At 33.3% G+C, this 16,219-nt stretch overlaps 1 protein-coding gene across 6 annotated transcripts; it reads left to right on the top strand.

Moving 5' to 3' along the window:
* The first annotated feature begins 10,615 nt into the window (after positions 1 to 10,615).
* Positions 10,616 to 15,993, top strand: LOC116177159 (G2/M phase-specific E3 ubiquitin-protein ligase-like). Of its 6 annotated transcripts, none has more exons than XM_031496045.1 (9): positions 10,718 to 10,935; positions 10,997 to 11,234; positions 11,484 to 11,573; positions 11,624 to 12,206; positions 12,666 to 12,739; positions 14,291 to 14,339; positions 14,394 to 15,155; positions 15,289 to 15,549; positions 15,602 to 15,993. In XM_031496045.1, exons 2-9 carry the CDS (start codon positions 11,232 to 11,234, stop codon positions 15,844 to 15,846), a joined length of 2,067 nt encoding a protein of 688 aa, XP_031351905.1. In that variant the 5' UTR covers positions 10,718 to 10,935; positions 10,997 to 11,231; the 3' UTR covers positions 15,847 to 15,993. The 6 variants fall into 6 exon arrangements, with proteins under 6 accessions (XP_031351902.1, XP_031351905.1, XP_031351904.1 ...); XM_031496044.1 differs by having other exon boundaries at positions 10,718 to 11,164; positions 11,220 to 11,234; XM_031496042.1 differs by lacking the exons at positions 10,718 to 10,935; positions 10,997 to 11,234 and adding an exon at positions 10,616 to 10,711.
* The last annotated feature ends 226 nt before the right edge of the window (positions 15,994 to 16,219 follow it).

The following is a 16,219-nucleotide window of genomic DNA, read 5'->3' as shown; positions in this document are numbered from 1 at the left end:
TTTGAAAATAGACACACATGTTCTTCAGGATATAAGAAAGGTCCCTATTGTTTTTCGGCTATGTAGACTAACGGGCCAAAAAGTTACAACCCAAAAACTGCCCAAACCTACAAAAAAGGGTTCTGTTATAATTCTTGTTACAAAGAACATATGAATATCCGGTTTTCTGTGGTAGTAGATGAATTTTTAAAAAATTGCGCATGTGCAACCCAACTTTTGTATTTGAGCAATCCCAATTTTTTTATTTGTTATATTTAAATGAAATTTTGTATGTATATGCACCTCCCACCTCGTAAGTGGTATAAAAGTAAAAGTAATGCTAATTCAAAAATTTGTTTTACAAGCTATGCTGATCTGGTGGAACAGAATCAATCCCTGCCTTGTAAAAGAGATGCATGTGCGAAGATCTCAAGAATCGTTCGGTATTCAGTTGTATCGGATTTTTTGGTCTAATATTGAGGCTAGAGTGGGGCTCTGATATGTACCACAATAGCGATAATCGGATCTCATAAAACACTTATGTTTTTTACCTCTTAATAATGCCACAGATAAAATGTCAATCCCCTAAGAACTTGATTAAGGGTGGTTAATGGGGGTGGGGCTGGAAACAAGTTTTTAATTAAAAAAGAGGGACATTTTTAAAATTGCAACCAGTACTTGCACGACGCAGATAAAATGTGTCGCTTTGGACATAGATTTTTTAATCTATGTCTTGGGCGAGCTACACCCCCGAACGGTACCAAATTTGCGTTTTTAGTTACATTTTCTTCTTATGAACACAACAAGTAAGACTATCTGGGATTTTGAATGTATTATTTCTAATTTTGTATTTCCAAAGATGCACCCTTAAACGGGCGTGTGAAAAGCCTGGTCCCCACAAAATGTTATATTTGGAACTGCAATTGCGGACAGTTTCTTCGTGTGACTTTAAAAAAAAATTATGCGCACTTCATCGTTGAAATAACCTATACATATTGCACCAAATGTTCGTCTTACAAAAAAGTGGTGCGCATAGCGAATATGGCAGAGGGCAGTTCTAGGGCATTTTCCAATACATGTTGGAAGGCGCTATTATTGCCACTTTCTCCGTCCGTCCACTCGAAGCTGCATCTACTCTTACAGTTTTCAAGATATTTAGTTCGTTCTGTTTGCATTCGGTAGCTTAGGGTATAATAACAACCAAGAACCAAGAAAATTTACACCAATTGCTTGCTCCTGCGCCTGACCAGCGGCTGGTAAAGTTAAAACCAGTTATGTAGGTATTATTATTCATCATCCTTTATATCTCTTTTCTTGTTAGAAACAATACCTACTAACCTGGTACCTACATTTAAAACATAATATGCGCATGGTCTGCGCGTACAGAAGACAACTGTTGATTTATTAAGATATTACCAATGGACACACAACTAGTAGAATCGTTACCAAGAATATGTTTTCCGCTTGGCGACATATCGCATATATGGTAAATATCAGATGCGCGCATACGCATACTGCGCAATGTGCCAACTTTATAGTCATTTCTTTGAAATTAGTAAAGAAAAACAAGGCACATAGTAAAAAATAAATGTGTCATGCGGAAGCTGAGCGATATCATCTTTCTTAATCGGCTATTTTTTTGAAATTTTAACCATATGTGCTTCTAGTAAAGGCAAATTTATCGCAGCATTTACCTATACTACCGGCATATCTGCACATGCGTGATTCTACCCAAAAGCTTTCTGCTCTTTCTTTTATGTATGTCTAAACATATATGTATGTACCAAATTTGGTTCCAATCGGTTCAGTCGTTTACCTGAAAATGAGAATACCGACAGATAGACAGATAGAGATAATCCAGATTTTGTTCGATTTGGCTTCGTGGTGCTTCAAAACGTGTATTTTTTATTATTTATGCTTCTCAGGTATAAATATTGAGAAAGGTACCTACACCATATGCTGACCAATATATATTATAAGTCTTAAATCAAATGTCATTTATAGCGCAACGGATGTTGTATTGAGAACCGCTGACTCCGTACGGCTGGTTTTGAGAAACTTTCACTCGTAGGGAACGGATTTTTACATTGCATTTCAGGTGCATATTATTAAATACAACTATTGGTCGCGTTATAAATGACGTTTCATTTACGATTTAATAATTTATGTTACATTGCTGCGCATATGGACTATAGTTTACTGACGATATGTACTATATCTTGTCATAGAGTAGTATACTTTAAAAGTTGTGCTGCGTAAGGCGGACGTGAGATTACAAATTGTGCTGTGTAAAACTGGCTACGTAAATACTTGTACACGTGCTGCCATCCAGTGATGTATAACTTCATTTATTGGGTAACAAAACAACCTTAAGCAATTACGAATCTTTAACCATTGAATTTATAACTTATAAATTCAATGCTTTAACCATTATGCTATAGAATATAGAACAATGGTATAAGAAGATAGAAGCCCGGACATCCTGATTACATCGAACCCTAGAAGTATGACTTTTGCCACAGTTCTCCTTCAACCGATTAACATTCCCGTTTCAAAATTATATGATATATAACAAATGCTATTAATACTTCGAAGATATTAATAGCGTCCTTGTATAATGTGTTGCCTATAATTGGAGCAAAACCTTCGGTTAGTAAATCCCAGTATTGATCAGGCTTCACATACTTATCTTCTCTTCATACAAGGTCCCACAACAGTGATTCGGTCCTTCCTAGCTCATACCTGGTAAAAAATATAAAAAACTTTTGTGCAAGTGTCAACTATAAATGGTTGCGCAATGAGCATCCACAGAAACTATTTTTAAATGTACAGGGTGTCCCATTTTTACGGTGTCAATAAATAACTGATTTTTTTAAATAGAACAGCCTGTATGTTACTTGTTTCCATATCATTAATGTCTTCTACATACACTTTTTGGTTGCTTGTCAACGTTGCCATCTTATTAATTTTTAAGCAAGCCTCATTTGATTAATCGTAGCCACCTTGAATTTGACGTGAAGAAATACATTTGATCAATATCCGAATAGGTAAAGGGCAACACTTTGATAATGAGAAAGTTATAAGGAGTCCTGTGCTTAAAAGCCGTAGTTTTTAGGGTATTCAATATTTTTCACTTTAATTAATTACCTATATGTTTATACTGCACCTGAGTAGGCTGTGATAAGAAAAAACAAAAGAATGCCAAAAAGTAATAAGTGTCACAAATTAAATATTTGGTGCAAGTGTCCTTCTTTTTTCGTAGTAAAATAAGGTTATCTAAAAAAATTAGTTCATCTTTTTCGAAATTCGCCTTAATTAATCTTATTTTATTACAAAATAGGAAACACACTTTGCAGAAAATAATTAATTTGTGACACTTGTTATTACTCTATGGAATTCTCGATTTTTATTATGGCAGCCTACTTCGGTGTATAAATATGTAATTAATTAATGGCCAAGTACTTTTGTAAAAAAATATTGAATAACCTAAAAACTATGTGGCACCTGATCAAATGTATTTCTTAACTTCAAGATCAAGGTAGCTAAGATTCATCAAAGTGTGACTTGCTTATGGGGAATTTTAAGGAAAATTAAGATATCTATGTTGATAAAAAAAACCAAAAAGTGAATAGGTTTCCATGGAGAGGTTAACAAATGACATCGAAACAAGTAAAAATATTCAGGATGTTCTATTTAAACAATCAGTTATTTATTGACACCGTAAAAATGACACACATGCACCTACATTCAAAAATAATTTCTGTAGATACGCAATCATCTATAGTGTACAAAAAATTTTTTAAATATTTTTACCAGGTATGAGCTAGAAACATACCGCAGAGAATTTTTGTAGATTGTTATCGAGGGCACCACAAAGTTGATCATTAGTTACCGGCGATCCGGTGAAATATATCAAAATTGAAATTTGAGTGATTTCAATAACTATAAATTGTATATTGGTGAATTTAAAACTAATAAATAGCTCAGTCTATCTGTTCTCTATACAAAGTTCGGTACAAAATGTTGATAGATATTTATTAGTCATTATTTCATTGACCGAGGGTTGGAAGAGGGGGGGGGGGAGATCCCTTTAAACACAAATATTTAGAGGTCGTTTACTAGCTCTAGATCACTCTCAAATTATATTCTATTTAATAAAAAAAAATAAGTCCAATAGAAAATTTCACATTTAATGTGTTGTGTAGATGTCCCATTGGCCATTTGTAAGTACCCTCCTACGTTTCTATTGGTCTTTGTGAGTAGCACTTTTGGGCGACTATACACTCCGTTGTTGACGGTAGTTCATAAAAATCAATTCCTTTTGTTTAGACATTTCATTAGGTCTAAAATCAGACCGCAACTATATTGGTAACCTACGTACTATCAACAGTTTTTAGTGTATCTTTCATTAACAATACAGCGATTGACGAGAGCGAATCAAAAAGCGACGTCGCTATGAACGCTTGGCCGCCACAAGCCAGTTATCCCTGTGGTAACTTTTCTGACACCTCTTGTTTAAAACTCCTAAAAGCCAAAAGGATCGATAAGCCCCGCTTTCGCGGTCCCTATGCTTACTGAGCATCGGGATCAAGCCAGCATTTGCCCTTTTGCTCTACGCGAGGTTTCTGTCCTCGCTGAGCTGGCCTTGGGACACCTGCGTTATTCTTTGACAGATGTACGGCCCCAGTCAAACTCCCCGCCTGGCGGTGTCCTCGAATCGGATCGCGACCGAGCATGATTGCGACTTTCTCCGGCAGACGGACGGGGCAGCACGCACGGGCCTGTCGTGTTTGTGTTGTAAACAATTTATTTCGTAAAATTTTCAAAAAATCTAAAATAAATAATTTAAAGATCGTTTGGTTTAAATCTATGGTCACATATATCAAATTTAATTTGGTTAAAGTGAAATTAATTGACGTTTGTTAATTAATTAATTTACATGGCCTTTTTTTGAGTGGGCGGGGTTTCAGACAAGGCTTTAAAGGCTGACTCAAATCGCGTCTCATCGTACAACTTCGGGCAGACTCGTTTTACTGTAGCTCACATACCCAGACTTGACCATATTTCAGTTGCAATTAGCAGTCCATGTACTGTGCATGGTGTAAGTTCCTATCACATAAAATCTGTCAAAGATCCCGACCATTACAATGACAACAAGTTGACCTTTGCTTTTCACTATAATGACATACCTAACGGAAGAGCGAATAGGGCTCTGGAATGTAAGTATTAAAAGATATGGCAAGGGTTCAAAAAATCCCAACATACTGAAACTAGTGACAATAATATAGTCTTCTGTTTATGCCGATCGGCAATCTATACTGCGTTCGCTCCTCCAGATGCAGTATGAGGTCTTATGGGCTAAATGCCTCTCTTACTAATTTGCGAAGACTCCAGTCTAGCGTCGTTCATTGTGAGGGTGGGATATCGCACGAGAGGGCACTTTCATTGTGTATGAGGGTTATGTATTCAGGTTCATGCGTGCCCGATCATCATAAAGACCCCTCTCATGGGAGTTACGTTTTCAATGTGAGTGCTACCGGGACAAAGTGGGCCCTGACTCTTGCATACCCTGGTTTAGTTTCAGGTATGATGGTAGGGGTTGCACAAGGGGATACGTTGCCGAGTGGCATATGGGGACCTGGACGTGAGAAGATCCTCTGTTCTCGTTAACCCAGCTACTAAGTGTAGTGTAGCATGGATATTGATGTGTGTCTTTTATTGTGCATGAGGGTTACTTCATGAGAGTTACTCAACTTTTACGGACTTTTTGTGCCGATAGTAAGGTGCTATCTGGAAATTCTTATAACGGTTGACCTTTTTGTCATTAGGCATTTTATGATATGATTCGTGTGCTAAATTGTAAATAAATATTGATATATTACTGCATAATCCACTTATACCTACACTATTGACCTCTGATTTGCGGAAATCGACAAATTCTAATCTTGCATTAAAGAACTAAAATTTTTATAAATCGCACTATAATTATTTTCTATCTATTGAATACGGAAGTGCATTATAGATTAACAACATAAATTGATAAAATCACGTCAATTTTAAACCAAACACGAGCCTTCCAATGTAAGAAAACTGGATAGGTATACAATCAGAATAGGTCGAATGCGGTTGACTATTAGAATATTGAATGCTTGAATATCAGTGATATGTTACATATAAAAGAAAGTCAGATTCCATTTGGAGAAAACATGTGCCATCATTTCTTGTTACTTATAATGGAATAGAAACACTACTTGCAGTAATAATGCATTCTTATGGTAACAATTATTTTAAAGCAAATAAAAGTGATGATAAAATATGAGTATAGCTTGGCCTCAAAGTAAGAAGGTCGTATACCTAATCACACTTGGCCAACTCCATTTGACTCGGGAATATTTACGTAATTCATTTAGAGAAGAAAATAACAGTAAAACAAAATTGAGTTGCCACTTCGCCACACTACTCGAATGGAAAATCGATCCAATTCCAATATAAACATCCATTGGCCCCAGAAAAAAATGCTGTATAAACCATGAAACTATGGTTTTTTAGACGCAAACTTCACTTTACATCGGTAAAAAGTTGGTACATACCTACTGATAAAAGGATATAGTGCATATCAAAATTGTCGTTGAACGATAGAAAAGGTAACGGGGGGTCGCATATCTTACTAAATTTATCAAATTGGTCAATACTATACGAAGCTTTGGAAAGGACATATACAAAGATTTTTTATAATTCCCAGTTGTAACTGTAAATTATACTAATTCTCAGTTGTAACTGTAAATTAGTACTAATTCCCAGTTGTAACTGGGAATTAGCACTAATTCCCAGTTGTAACTGGGAATTAGCACTAATTCCCAGTTGTAACTGTAAATTAGCACTAATTCCCAGTTTTACACTTACAACTGGGAATTATAAAAAATCTTCGACACATTTATAATTCCCAGTTGTAACTGGGAATGAAGAAGAGTAGGTACCAGAGACAGAAGAATTGAATCGTAAATGTTCGTTAATGCATGTATTTTAGATCGATGAAGCAAGAGTGCCACCACTCATGCGTGTATATTAGGTCGCTGTTGTGTAGGCGCTTAATTCCACCACACATAAATAACGATTCTTCTTTTTCTCTCAAGATTCTTTCATTAAATTTGTTAAATACGCCATAACTGACCATTAAGTCATGGGATTTTAAAAATGTTTTTAATGAAAAATAGTAATAGAAAATTAAAACTAATAAAATTTGAAATTTTGTTTACAAACTTTTTCAATCGCAGTGAAACAAAAGTTTGTGGTCACCAAATACAAATTTTAAAATTCCAAATTTTTTTAAACAAAATGGTTGATTTTTTAGTAATTTGCTGCGTTTTTTTATGCCGAAGCGCCTGTTACTAGAAGTATTGTGAATTCAATCTTAAATGGTCAATTTTGTCACTTTTTTTGAGAGGCGTGTCACCTCAAAAAACGCGAAAAACTAAATGTATCGATAACATTTTGCAATCTTTAGTCAATTTATTGTTGTTTATATATTGATATTTTCGCGATTTTGTAAAAACGAACCCCATGAATTTTGTATAAATTTTCAGGAAGGTACGTGTTTTATTTTTGGAGAATTAATAAGGTTAGATGTTCATTTTAAATATTCAATCAATAAAGCATTTATCTAATTTTATAAAAATTCGAACTTAAAAAGCAAACACTATAACCCTGCACATGATAAATGTGTTGTATGAGCTTTAACTTTAACCCTCCGATAAGAGCAGGGTCTCGAGCATGGTATTTGGTATAAAATGGCATTTCTCAGAATTGTTGATAAAAGTAACATTATTATTTCTCCAAAAATAAAACACTCCTGAAATATCGTATCTCATAGAAAAATTTCACATAGTTCATGAGGTATGTTTTCACAAAATCGCGAAAATATCAATAAATTAAGTCTTCCACAATTGTTTGAGATGACGTACCTCTCAAAAAATTGCCACAAAATTAATAAAGTTGTGGTCTAACAAAATACTATGTCATGAAATGTTCAATATTTTGTCGCGATTCTTGCGCAAACCGAAAACCACAATAAAATAACCAAAAATCGCAGTTAGCGATAATTTGAGTTTTCCGCATTTTTTGAGGTGACAAAATTCAAAAGTATTCATTGACAAAATGGGCCATTTAGGATTGAATTCACATTTTAATACAGGTGCTTCAACAAAAGTAAAAAAAACGCAGAAAATAAAAAATCGCGTTTTTCGCATGTTTGGAAATGGCGCCCCTTTCAAAAGATTCTGAAAAAATCATGAAAGTGGTTTTTAAAATAATACACCTTTTTTTTTAAAAAAAAAAATAAAACTGCAGCCATCTTAGTAAAAATGTGGAAGTTTTAAAACTTCAACATTTATTTAGGTTATGTTTCAGATTCTTTCAAGCAACAGTATGCCAGAAAAAAATTAAATCCAAAAAATTCGGTTTTTCGATGGTTTAAAGTGGGAGGGGGATTAGGGTGGTTCTGACAATGCCTAAATTTTTTTCAATAACCCCAATCAAACAAACAATGACAAAGCAAAATCAGTCTTAATGAGTATTTTGATAACTTACACCAATAATTTCAAATTTAAATTTTGTTACTACAGTCATTGAATGCGCAATATTTTTCTCTTCCTATTGATACTATTTATTTTTCTGTAAAATAGATTGGCAAGCAAAAAACCAGCAAAAACGTTTAACTATCCCTATCCCTATGTTCCGACTTTGAATGAACACCTGGTATATCTGTGTAGTAATTACAAATGTTATCCCAATACAAACTTTTGCCTGCTTTCTGCAATAAACAAGATAGGTACAAGTTAAAAAATATTGCCTCTACTTTTAACACTACAATGTTTTGTCAAAAACCTATGGAACGCCGTTTTATTATTTATTCCGACATTTCACAAAGTATCATTTTAAATAACAGTCAATTGTATGTCTCTTCTTTTTACAATTGTTGTTTTTATGTTATTTATTAAATGTGATTGTTTTTAAAATGTTACTTAATAAAAATGTTGCATGAATTAAAATGTTTGTTGATAATTTTAATTGGGCGCTAGTGTACACGTGGCCAAATGGACTAAACGGAAGTTCCTGAAACTCCCGCACAATCTCAGATACGATTTAAAATTATCAACAAACATTTTAATTCATGTAACATTTTAATTCATGTAACATTTTAATTCATGTAACATTTTAATTCAAGTCACATTTTAATTCAAGTAACATTTTAATTTAACAATCACTTTAAATAATTTTTTCTAATGTTAATAGAACGAATTTATATGATTGATGAATTAAAATGTTCGTTGAAAATATTTGTACAACACTTAAATAATTGAATTAATATGATTGTTGAATTAAAATGTTTGTTGAATTAAAATGTTGTTTGATAATTTTAATTCCACATTAAAAATGGATGAATCTTTATGTTTGTTGAACAAAATCGTTTTCTTAATGGAAGTATTTCCTCCAATTCAATTTAATTTTTTGTTATTAATTATTTGTTGAGAATAAAGTCAAATGCATTCCACCCATATAACAATATAATTCATGCAACATTTTTATTAAGTAACATTTTTTAAACAATCATATTTAATGTGTTAGATAAAAAGAACAAACAAAAAATAGTAGAGAATAAGAATGACTGTTATTTAAAATGATACATTGTAAAATGTTGGAATAAATAGTAAAACGGCGTTCCATAAAAACCCATTGACATGCAAGTAAATATTGGTGCAATAAATATACCAGATTCACTTAGAAACTAGGTTCTGAATATCTATGTAAAGAAAGGGCCAACGAACACCAACCAATGAGATTTGGTGAATAATACAAAATGTTTGTTGTATGCGATACCTATGGAAGGTAAACTAAATACATCGCTTGTTCGTTAGCTGAACCCCCACCCTTCCTTTGTCAATTTCCGCCATATCTTTTGATGTTAGTAATGGGTTGGAAACAAGAGCTAGGTCCAGCTCTTAAAAAAATATCGATTACTTACCAATTACTTTTTCGGCTAATAAAGTTTTAATGAAAAAGTAATCGGGATTCCAGAGCCCTTTAAAAAGTAATTGAAATGTAATGTAATTTATTTATACATTTCTCGATTTGTGTAGGTATCAAACGTTTAGTTTCGGAACAGATATAAACTATGTTCACTCTGTAAATTAATTTATTAGTTGGTAATACTCATAATAAGTAATTAATTGTAGCTTTACATTTTCTGTAATACGAGTCATAGTCCCAGTTAATCCCCTAAATAAAAAGTAAATTTAAGGTTTTACTCTCAGTTTAGTAGTAATTTTAAAAAGACCGCTCATTGAAATACCTTGTATTATTGTAGTAAGTTGCACTTTACGCTAAAATTTTAGAACTTAAATGGCGGTCAAGTAAGCCCCCTTTATTAAACGCCCTAGAGTTTTTAAAACACTCAGCATGCCTGCAGTCGCTTAAGATGGACTGCTTGTATATTATGTACCTATACTGTGATATGATAATTAATATGACGAGATTGGTTTTTTTTTAAGTATCATACTATGATTGTGAGTCTTTGATATTTTACTCGCTTAAAACAATATAATTTGTACCTGTACGCCTATGTGTAGAATAAAATAGATTTAAACGCGCGCCTATGTTGTGCGTTCTTGCGAGCGCTAGGGCGTTGCGCTTGCGTCCTCATCCTCACAAAAATTGGAGGTATAACCTGAAAAAGGTAGAGTTTCCTGTTTCGTCATTTTTGAAAATGAGATTAATTATTAATTGCGTCGTTGTTTTACTGTTGTAGTGCATTGCGTTTTTGAGTTTTGCGTTGTAGTGTATATATATTTATAATATTTGCGTCGTCGTAATAATATAAGAAAACACAGTGTAGTTGGATTGTACTTATCTAGTTAGGTATCTAACTGATTGCTTAGTTAGTTAGAACATCTTGGTCAGGTAAGGGTTGGATTCGTTTTTTTGTGCACCCTTGTTTATAGGTGGGCCATCTTGGGGACAGTGCATCCCATCCCGGCGATGTAGGTCCCGGCGACGTACACCCCGGCACCAATTTTCCGGCTTCAAGCCATCCCGGCGAACATTACCATACCGGCATCGATCATCCCGACGATTTATACCCGGCGACGACCCATTCCGGCGATGACCCATCCCGGCGACGGCCCATCCCGTTAGATTACACAATTTGTAAACCGTGCAGTAATTAGTTCAAATTCTTCCTGTAGTTATTCTCCAACATGGTAAGGGCGTGTACGATGTCTTCAAGTACAAATGCTACGGAAGCACTCATTCCCTCAGCGTGCTAAAATGACACCGCTTGCGCTTGGGGATGGATGGATCTATAGAAAATTTTTTACAGGATTGAAAAGAAACACTCAAAAGAATTTTCTTGACCTTAAGTTTATTTTTCATTCCCGATATGACCCAATTTTTGCCATCTTACCTGTAACACCCTTTATGAGAAAAATTACGTTACTTTTTTATTATAGATGGACGAGCTTCAGAACTTAGATTTAGAGCAGTTTCTCAGGACTAGAGGAGTTTCAGAGGAGATAATAAGTAAATTCAAATCGGAAAATGTAATTGAACAATCACATGAAAACAATTGACTTTTAGTTTATAATTTTAGATTGATATTGTGGCTGTGCAGGTAATGCATGAAGATGAATTTAAAGAACTTATTCCGAAGAGCGGGGACAGAGCAGCCCTTAAAGAATTTAGTAGACGAAAATTAGCACCCAGGAAACAAAGTTTAATTGAAAAATTAAAAGATAAAATAGCAAAAGCGAATAATACAAATCTAGCTCAAACTCCAACCTTAAAACATAAAAGAAAAGCAACAAGAGTTGTACAAGTTGGATGGATGAATTTTAATGAGCAGAATAAAAAGTTTCAGCAAGTTAGGCTTAATAAAGGAGGAGGAACTAGAAGTATAAGTGTTGATAGAGATTGCCAGGTGAAAATGATTTTAGAAAAAGCGATTGAGATATTTTTTCCTAATGGAATTTCTCCCAGTGGACCGGTAAATAGTTTTGAGTTCAAACTACTTGATTTTAAACAACATGAAATAGACCACAATATGAGAATTCAAGACATGTTTGAAGTTACTGGTTTAAGTAAATTAAGGTTTTATTTGGCAAGCACCAGTTCCAAAATTTGGTGTAGTTCGACTAACAATAATATACCGTCTTCTTCATTGCCAATAACAGTAGGTAAGCTTAAAATACAAGGAAGTTTTTAGGAAGGAAACTGTTACAAGTTAACACAAACTTTCATTTAACATACTATATGTATTTTTGAGGGCATGTGATTTTGATTTGCCAAACCTAATTAGGTTCCATAACTTGCAACTCATTTTATTGTTTTATTGCTAGTGTTGTAAGTAATTATTGTATCTAGTATTTCTCTAAAAAAATCTTTGTGATAAAGTTTTATTTGTGATTAATGTTGTCACCTAATGTTAATATTGTTTATTTTTAATATTTGCATTGGGGAAGTGAGTGGTATGCCAGTTAATTTGAGCAAATCATAATATTGTGAAATTTCAAAACCTTCACTTTTTCTTGTTTTTATCGGTTTTGTGAACATTGTGTATTTAATGAGTTAATCAAGTTCTATTTCTGAATGTGCTTCATGTTTATTGCATACGTGTTACCTTTGTTATTTTTTAGAATCAGACGACGATGTAGCGGTGTCGTCGCCAACTCATGCTTCTAACACTGAATTTCTAGCTCCAAATGCAGAAGTAAGTTTATATTCTTATTTTATTACCACATGTTTATACATTATGTCGTTCGTTGCTTATTATGCGGGTGATCATCGTTATAAAACAATGCAGTTTTTTTTCATTTTCTTCGTGATAAGAAAAAATCTTAATCCTTATAAATTATTATAATGGACAATTTTCAATTCATTCCTTATAAATTAAGTAAATTAAAAAAATTTTAAAGTCCAAAACCTAGCCAACTGCGGAATTTTAAAGTTTTCAGATAAAGTTGTAGTAGCGATTAAGATACAGCAAAAAAAGTATTAACAAAAGTTGTTGCAAAAGATGAAAATATCTCACATAAGAAATTTCGCTGAAAAATTCAAATTTTTAACTTTTTTACATTTTCTCAACACTTTTTACAAAGTTCACTAAGAGTGCCGTGAAGTAAACAACTGAAGCATAGAAATGTCATTGCATAGAGCAGTGAACTTGAGTGACAGTGTTTGCTGTTCCTAAAAAGGTAGAAATTATTCGATTTGGATGACTTAATCGAAAGTTACGATATGAAAACTTTCTTAATAGGTATTGCTACATTTCTCTTTAATCAAATTTTTGCGCTTCACAAAACGTTGAGTAGTTTTATTGTATGGCAATTCGTAAAAAATTTAAAAAAATAAAAAATTCGAATTTTTCAGAAAAGTTTTGCATGCAGGATTTTTCCTTTTTCCTTTTTTTCCTTTTTCTTAATATCTTTTTTCTCTATATTAATCGCTACTGTTACCTACTTTACCTGAAATCCTACTTTTATCTGATTGCAGTTGGCTACGTCTTTCACTTTAACGATATTTTGTATTCTTAATAAAGATGCATCTTAACGTCCTAAAGCTGCGTTCGGTTTGGTGCTCTGGAGGGGTCTCGGAGCTTGGTTGTCATGATTACAATTATTGGCAATAATGAATACCATGGCAACCAAGCTCTGGGAGCGCTCCAGAGCATAAAACCGAACGCAGCTCTACATAACCAGTAAAAATTTTATACTGATTGCTTTGAAAATACAAAAGTTATTTAGGTGTCTACATCTAAAATGAAACGCACTGTATCATCATGCAAAAAAATTTAATTATGTATTATAAAATTAATCTTTAATATCCCTGCTTTACCAAACAATGAAAGCATGGACTATAAAAATGATAATTAAATTCAATAGCAGATGGATTTGGCAACCGTGTTTACAAGAAGTAAACAAAGTAAGTAAAGAAAGGGTACAATAACTGGTTTACTCCGTCAACTTAGTAATTTTGCAACGCCTTAGGAAAAATATCAAATTTTGACAGATAATTCAAATAGTCTTGTCAAATAACATTTGAGAGAAAGTTTTGACGCATAATTGTCTCTTGGATTTATTGTTTGTTGCTGCTTGAAAATTTTACTCATGATATTTGTTTTGACAAAATCACTTGCTTGTCAACAAATACCATTTGTTAAATGATCAAGCAATGAACATTCATACCAGTTGAAAATTTTGCTAATGAATAATTATACAACCATGAAGGTAATAAGTAGTTAACTACCGTTTTTTTGTTTTAGGATGAATGGATAATGTTTTCTGATCGTTTAAGTCCAGATCTTCCATTAGGTAGATAATAGAAAAATTACATAAGTAAATTGGGAACAAATGTAACATTTTCAGAAAACACACAATCTAGTACAGTATTGCAAAGTCATTGCAGTTTACCTGACACAAATGAGTTGACTGTGTTAGTAAATTCTATTTTGGACAGTTGCGACAAAAATTCTACTTCAACAGCAGATAACGAAGTAGCAAATAGAAATAAATTCATGGAAGTAGATTACGAGGATCCAACAGATATTGAAGAATTGTTAATGAAAATAAATAAACTAATAAACAGTTCTGTTATCAACAAGGTAAATGTTTGTCGTGAACAGGTGTTTCAAGGTTTTGTGCGATCAGTACGAAGACCAAGATTCTCTGAATTTAATAAATTTTCTGTGAAATTTGCTGATGTTGAAGGAATTGCAGAAGGTGCTATAGATGAGGGTGGCCCTACCAGAGAAATGTTTCGAATAGCTTTGCAAGAAGTACAAAATAGTTCAATGTTTACAGGTAGGACACAAAAGCACTTGTGTCTATCTGACAAACATCTGAACAAAAACGAGTATTTTGAGGTTGGAAGGTTGATAAGTTTGTCTCTAGTACATGGTGGACCAGGTCCTAGGTTCTTTTGTGATACATTATTTGGTCTTATTGCTAACATAAAAGTGCAGCCGACTTTAGAGGATGTAATTCCAGAAATTCAAGTTGAACTTGCTCAGCTCAAAGATGCGACAGAGCTGAGTGTCATGCAAGATGTCGTACTATCTAGCAATGTGTTTTCTATTGCTGGCTTTAAGTTTGTAAAGAAAGCCGAGGACAAATTGGACATCATAAATGGTATGTTGTATGTATCTTTTATTTTTTTATTTTTAAGTGATGATTACAACTTTTGCAAAATCTAGGCAATATTATTATTTCTATTATACTTAAAATGCAGTGTGAAACTAAAATCTAACAAGTCAATTTTTAGGAACTTTAAAATTTTATGCCGTCAATGTTATTCATGAAGCGTTGGGACAGCTTCTAAATGGTCTAAAAACTTGCAACATACTAGAACATATTCGCCAATATCCGAACTTGTTCAAAGATATTATGTGCAGTAAACCATCTCTAACTGCAGAGCGTTTAGAAAATCTTCTACTCCCAGAATGGAGTGAAGCTGGATCAAATAGAAGACATATTGAGAATCGTGTCATTACCTACTTTAGAGATTATATCATAGATTGCGAGGGTACGTACTCAACTATATAGTTTTTAATTAAAGCTAATTTAACATATTTTAGATTCAGAATTGATTTCTTTAAACGAAATTTTGGCGTTTGCGACTGGTTTAGATTCCATACCTCCTCTGGGTTTCCAAATCAGCCCCAAAATAATATTTTTACATGACGAACCAGCATGTAAATTTCCAAAAGCAAACACCTGCAGTATAGAATTGAAATTACCAGTATGTCATAATAATTATGATGATTTCAAGTTGGACATGGATTTTGGTATTGGCAATGCAGTGGGTTTTGGTTTTGCATGAGTTTGTAGGGGTAATTAAGTTCTTAAAATAACTATTTTGATTATATTTTCAGTAGTTGTAACATAGTAGTTTACTACCTTACTACTTGTAATATAAAATGTATAACATTTTGAATTATTTTGTATTATTACAAACTATGAGACTACATTTTTTGTTTTATACATGTATTGCTTTGTTTGTCATTTTCTGTTTAATATGTATATGTATTGACAGACACACACACGGTGTTCTATGAATTCTAAGGACCAAATTGTAAAGTGGTGCCAAAAATGTCAACAAATTCACTTATTGGACATCAAAACAAAGCGTTTGGTCTTTTTCCGAAAGAAATTCGTGCATAAATAAAGATTTTCACTCTGAAGAGTCAAATTAT

Source organism: Photinus pyralis, unplaced genomic scaffold (assembly GCF_008802855.1).
Source record: "Photinus pyralis isolate 1611_PpyrPB1 unplaced genomic scaffold, Ppyr1.3 Ppyr1.4_LG7, whole genome shotgun sequence".
Lineage (NCBI taxonomy): Eukaryota > Metazoa > Arthropoda > Insecta > Coleoptera > Lampyridae > Photinus > Photinus pyralis.
This window is presented reverse-complemented; position numbering and strand designations above follow the sequence as displayed.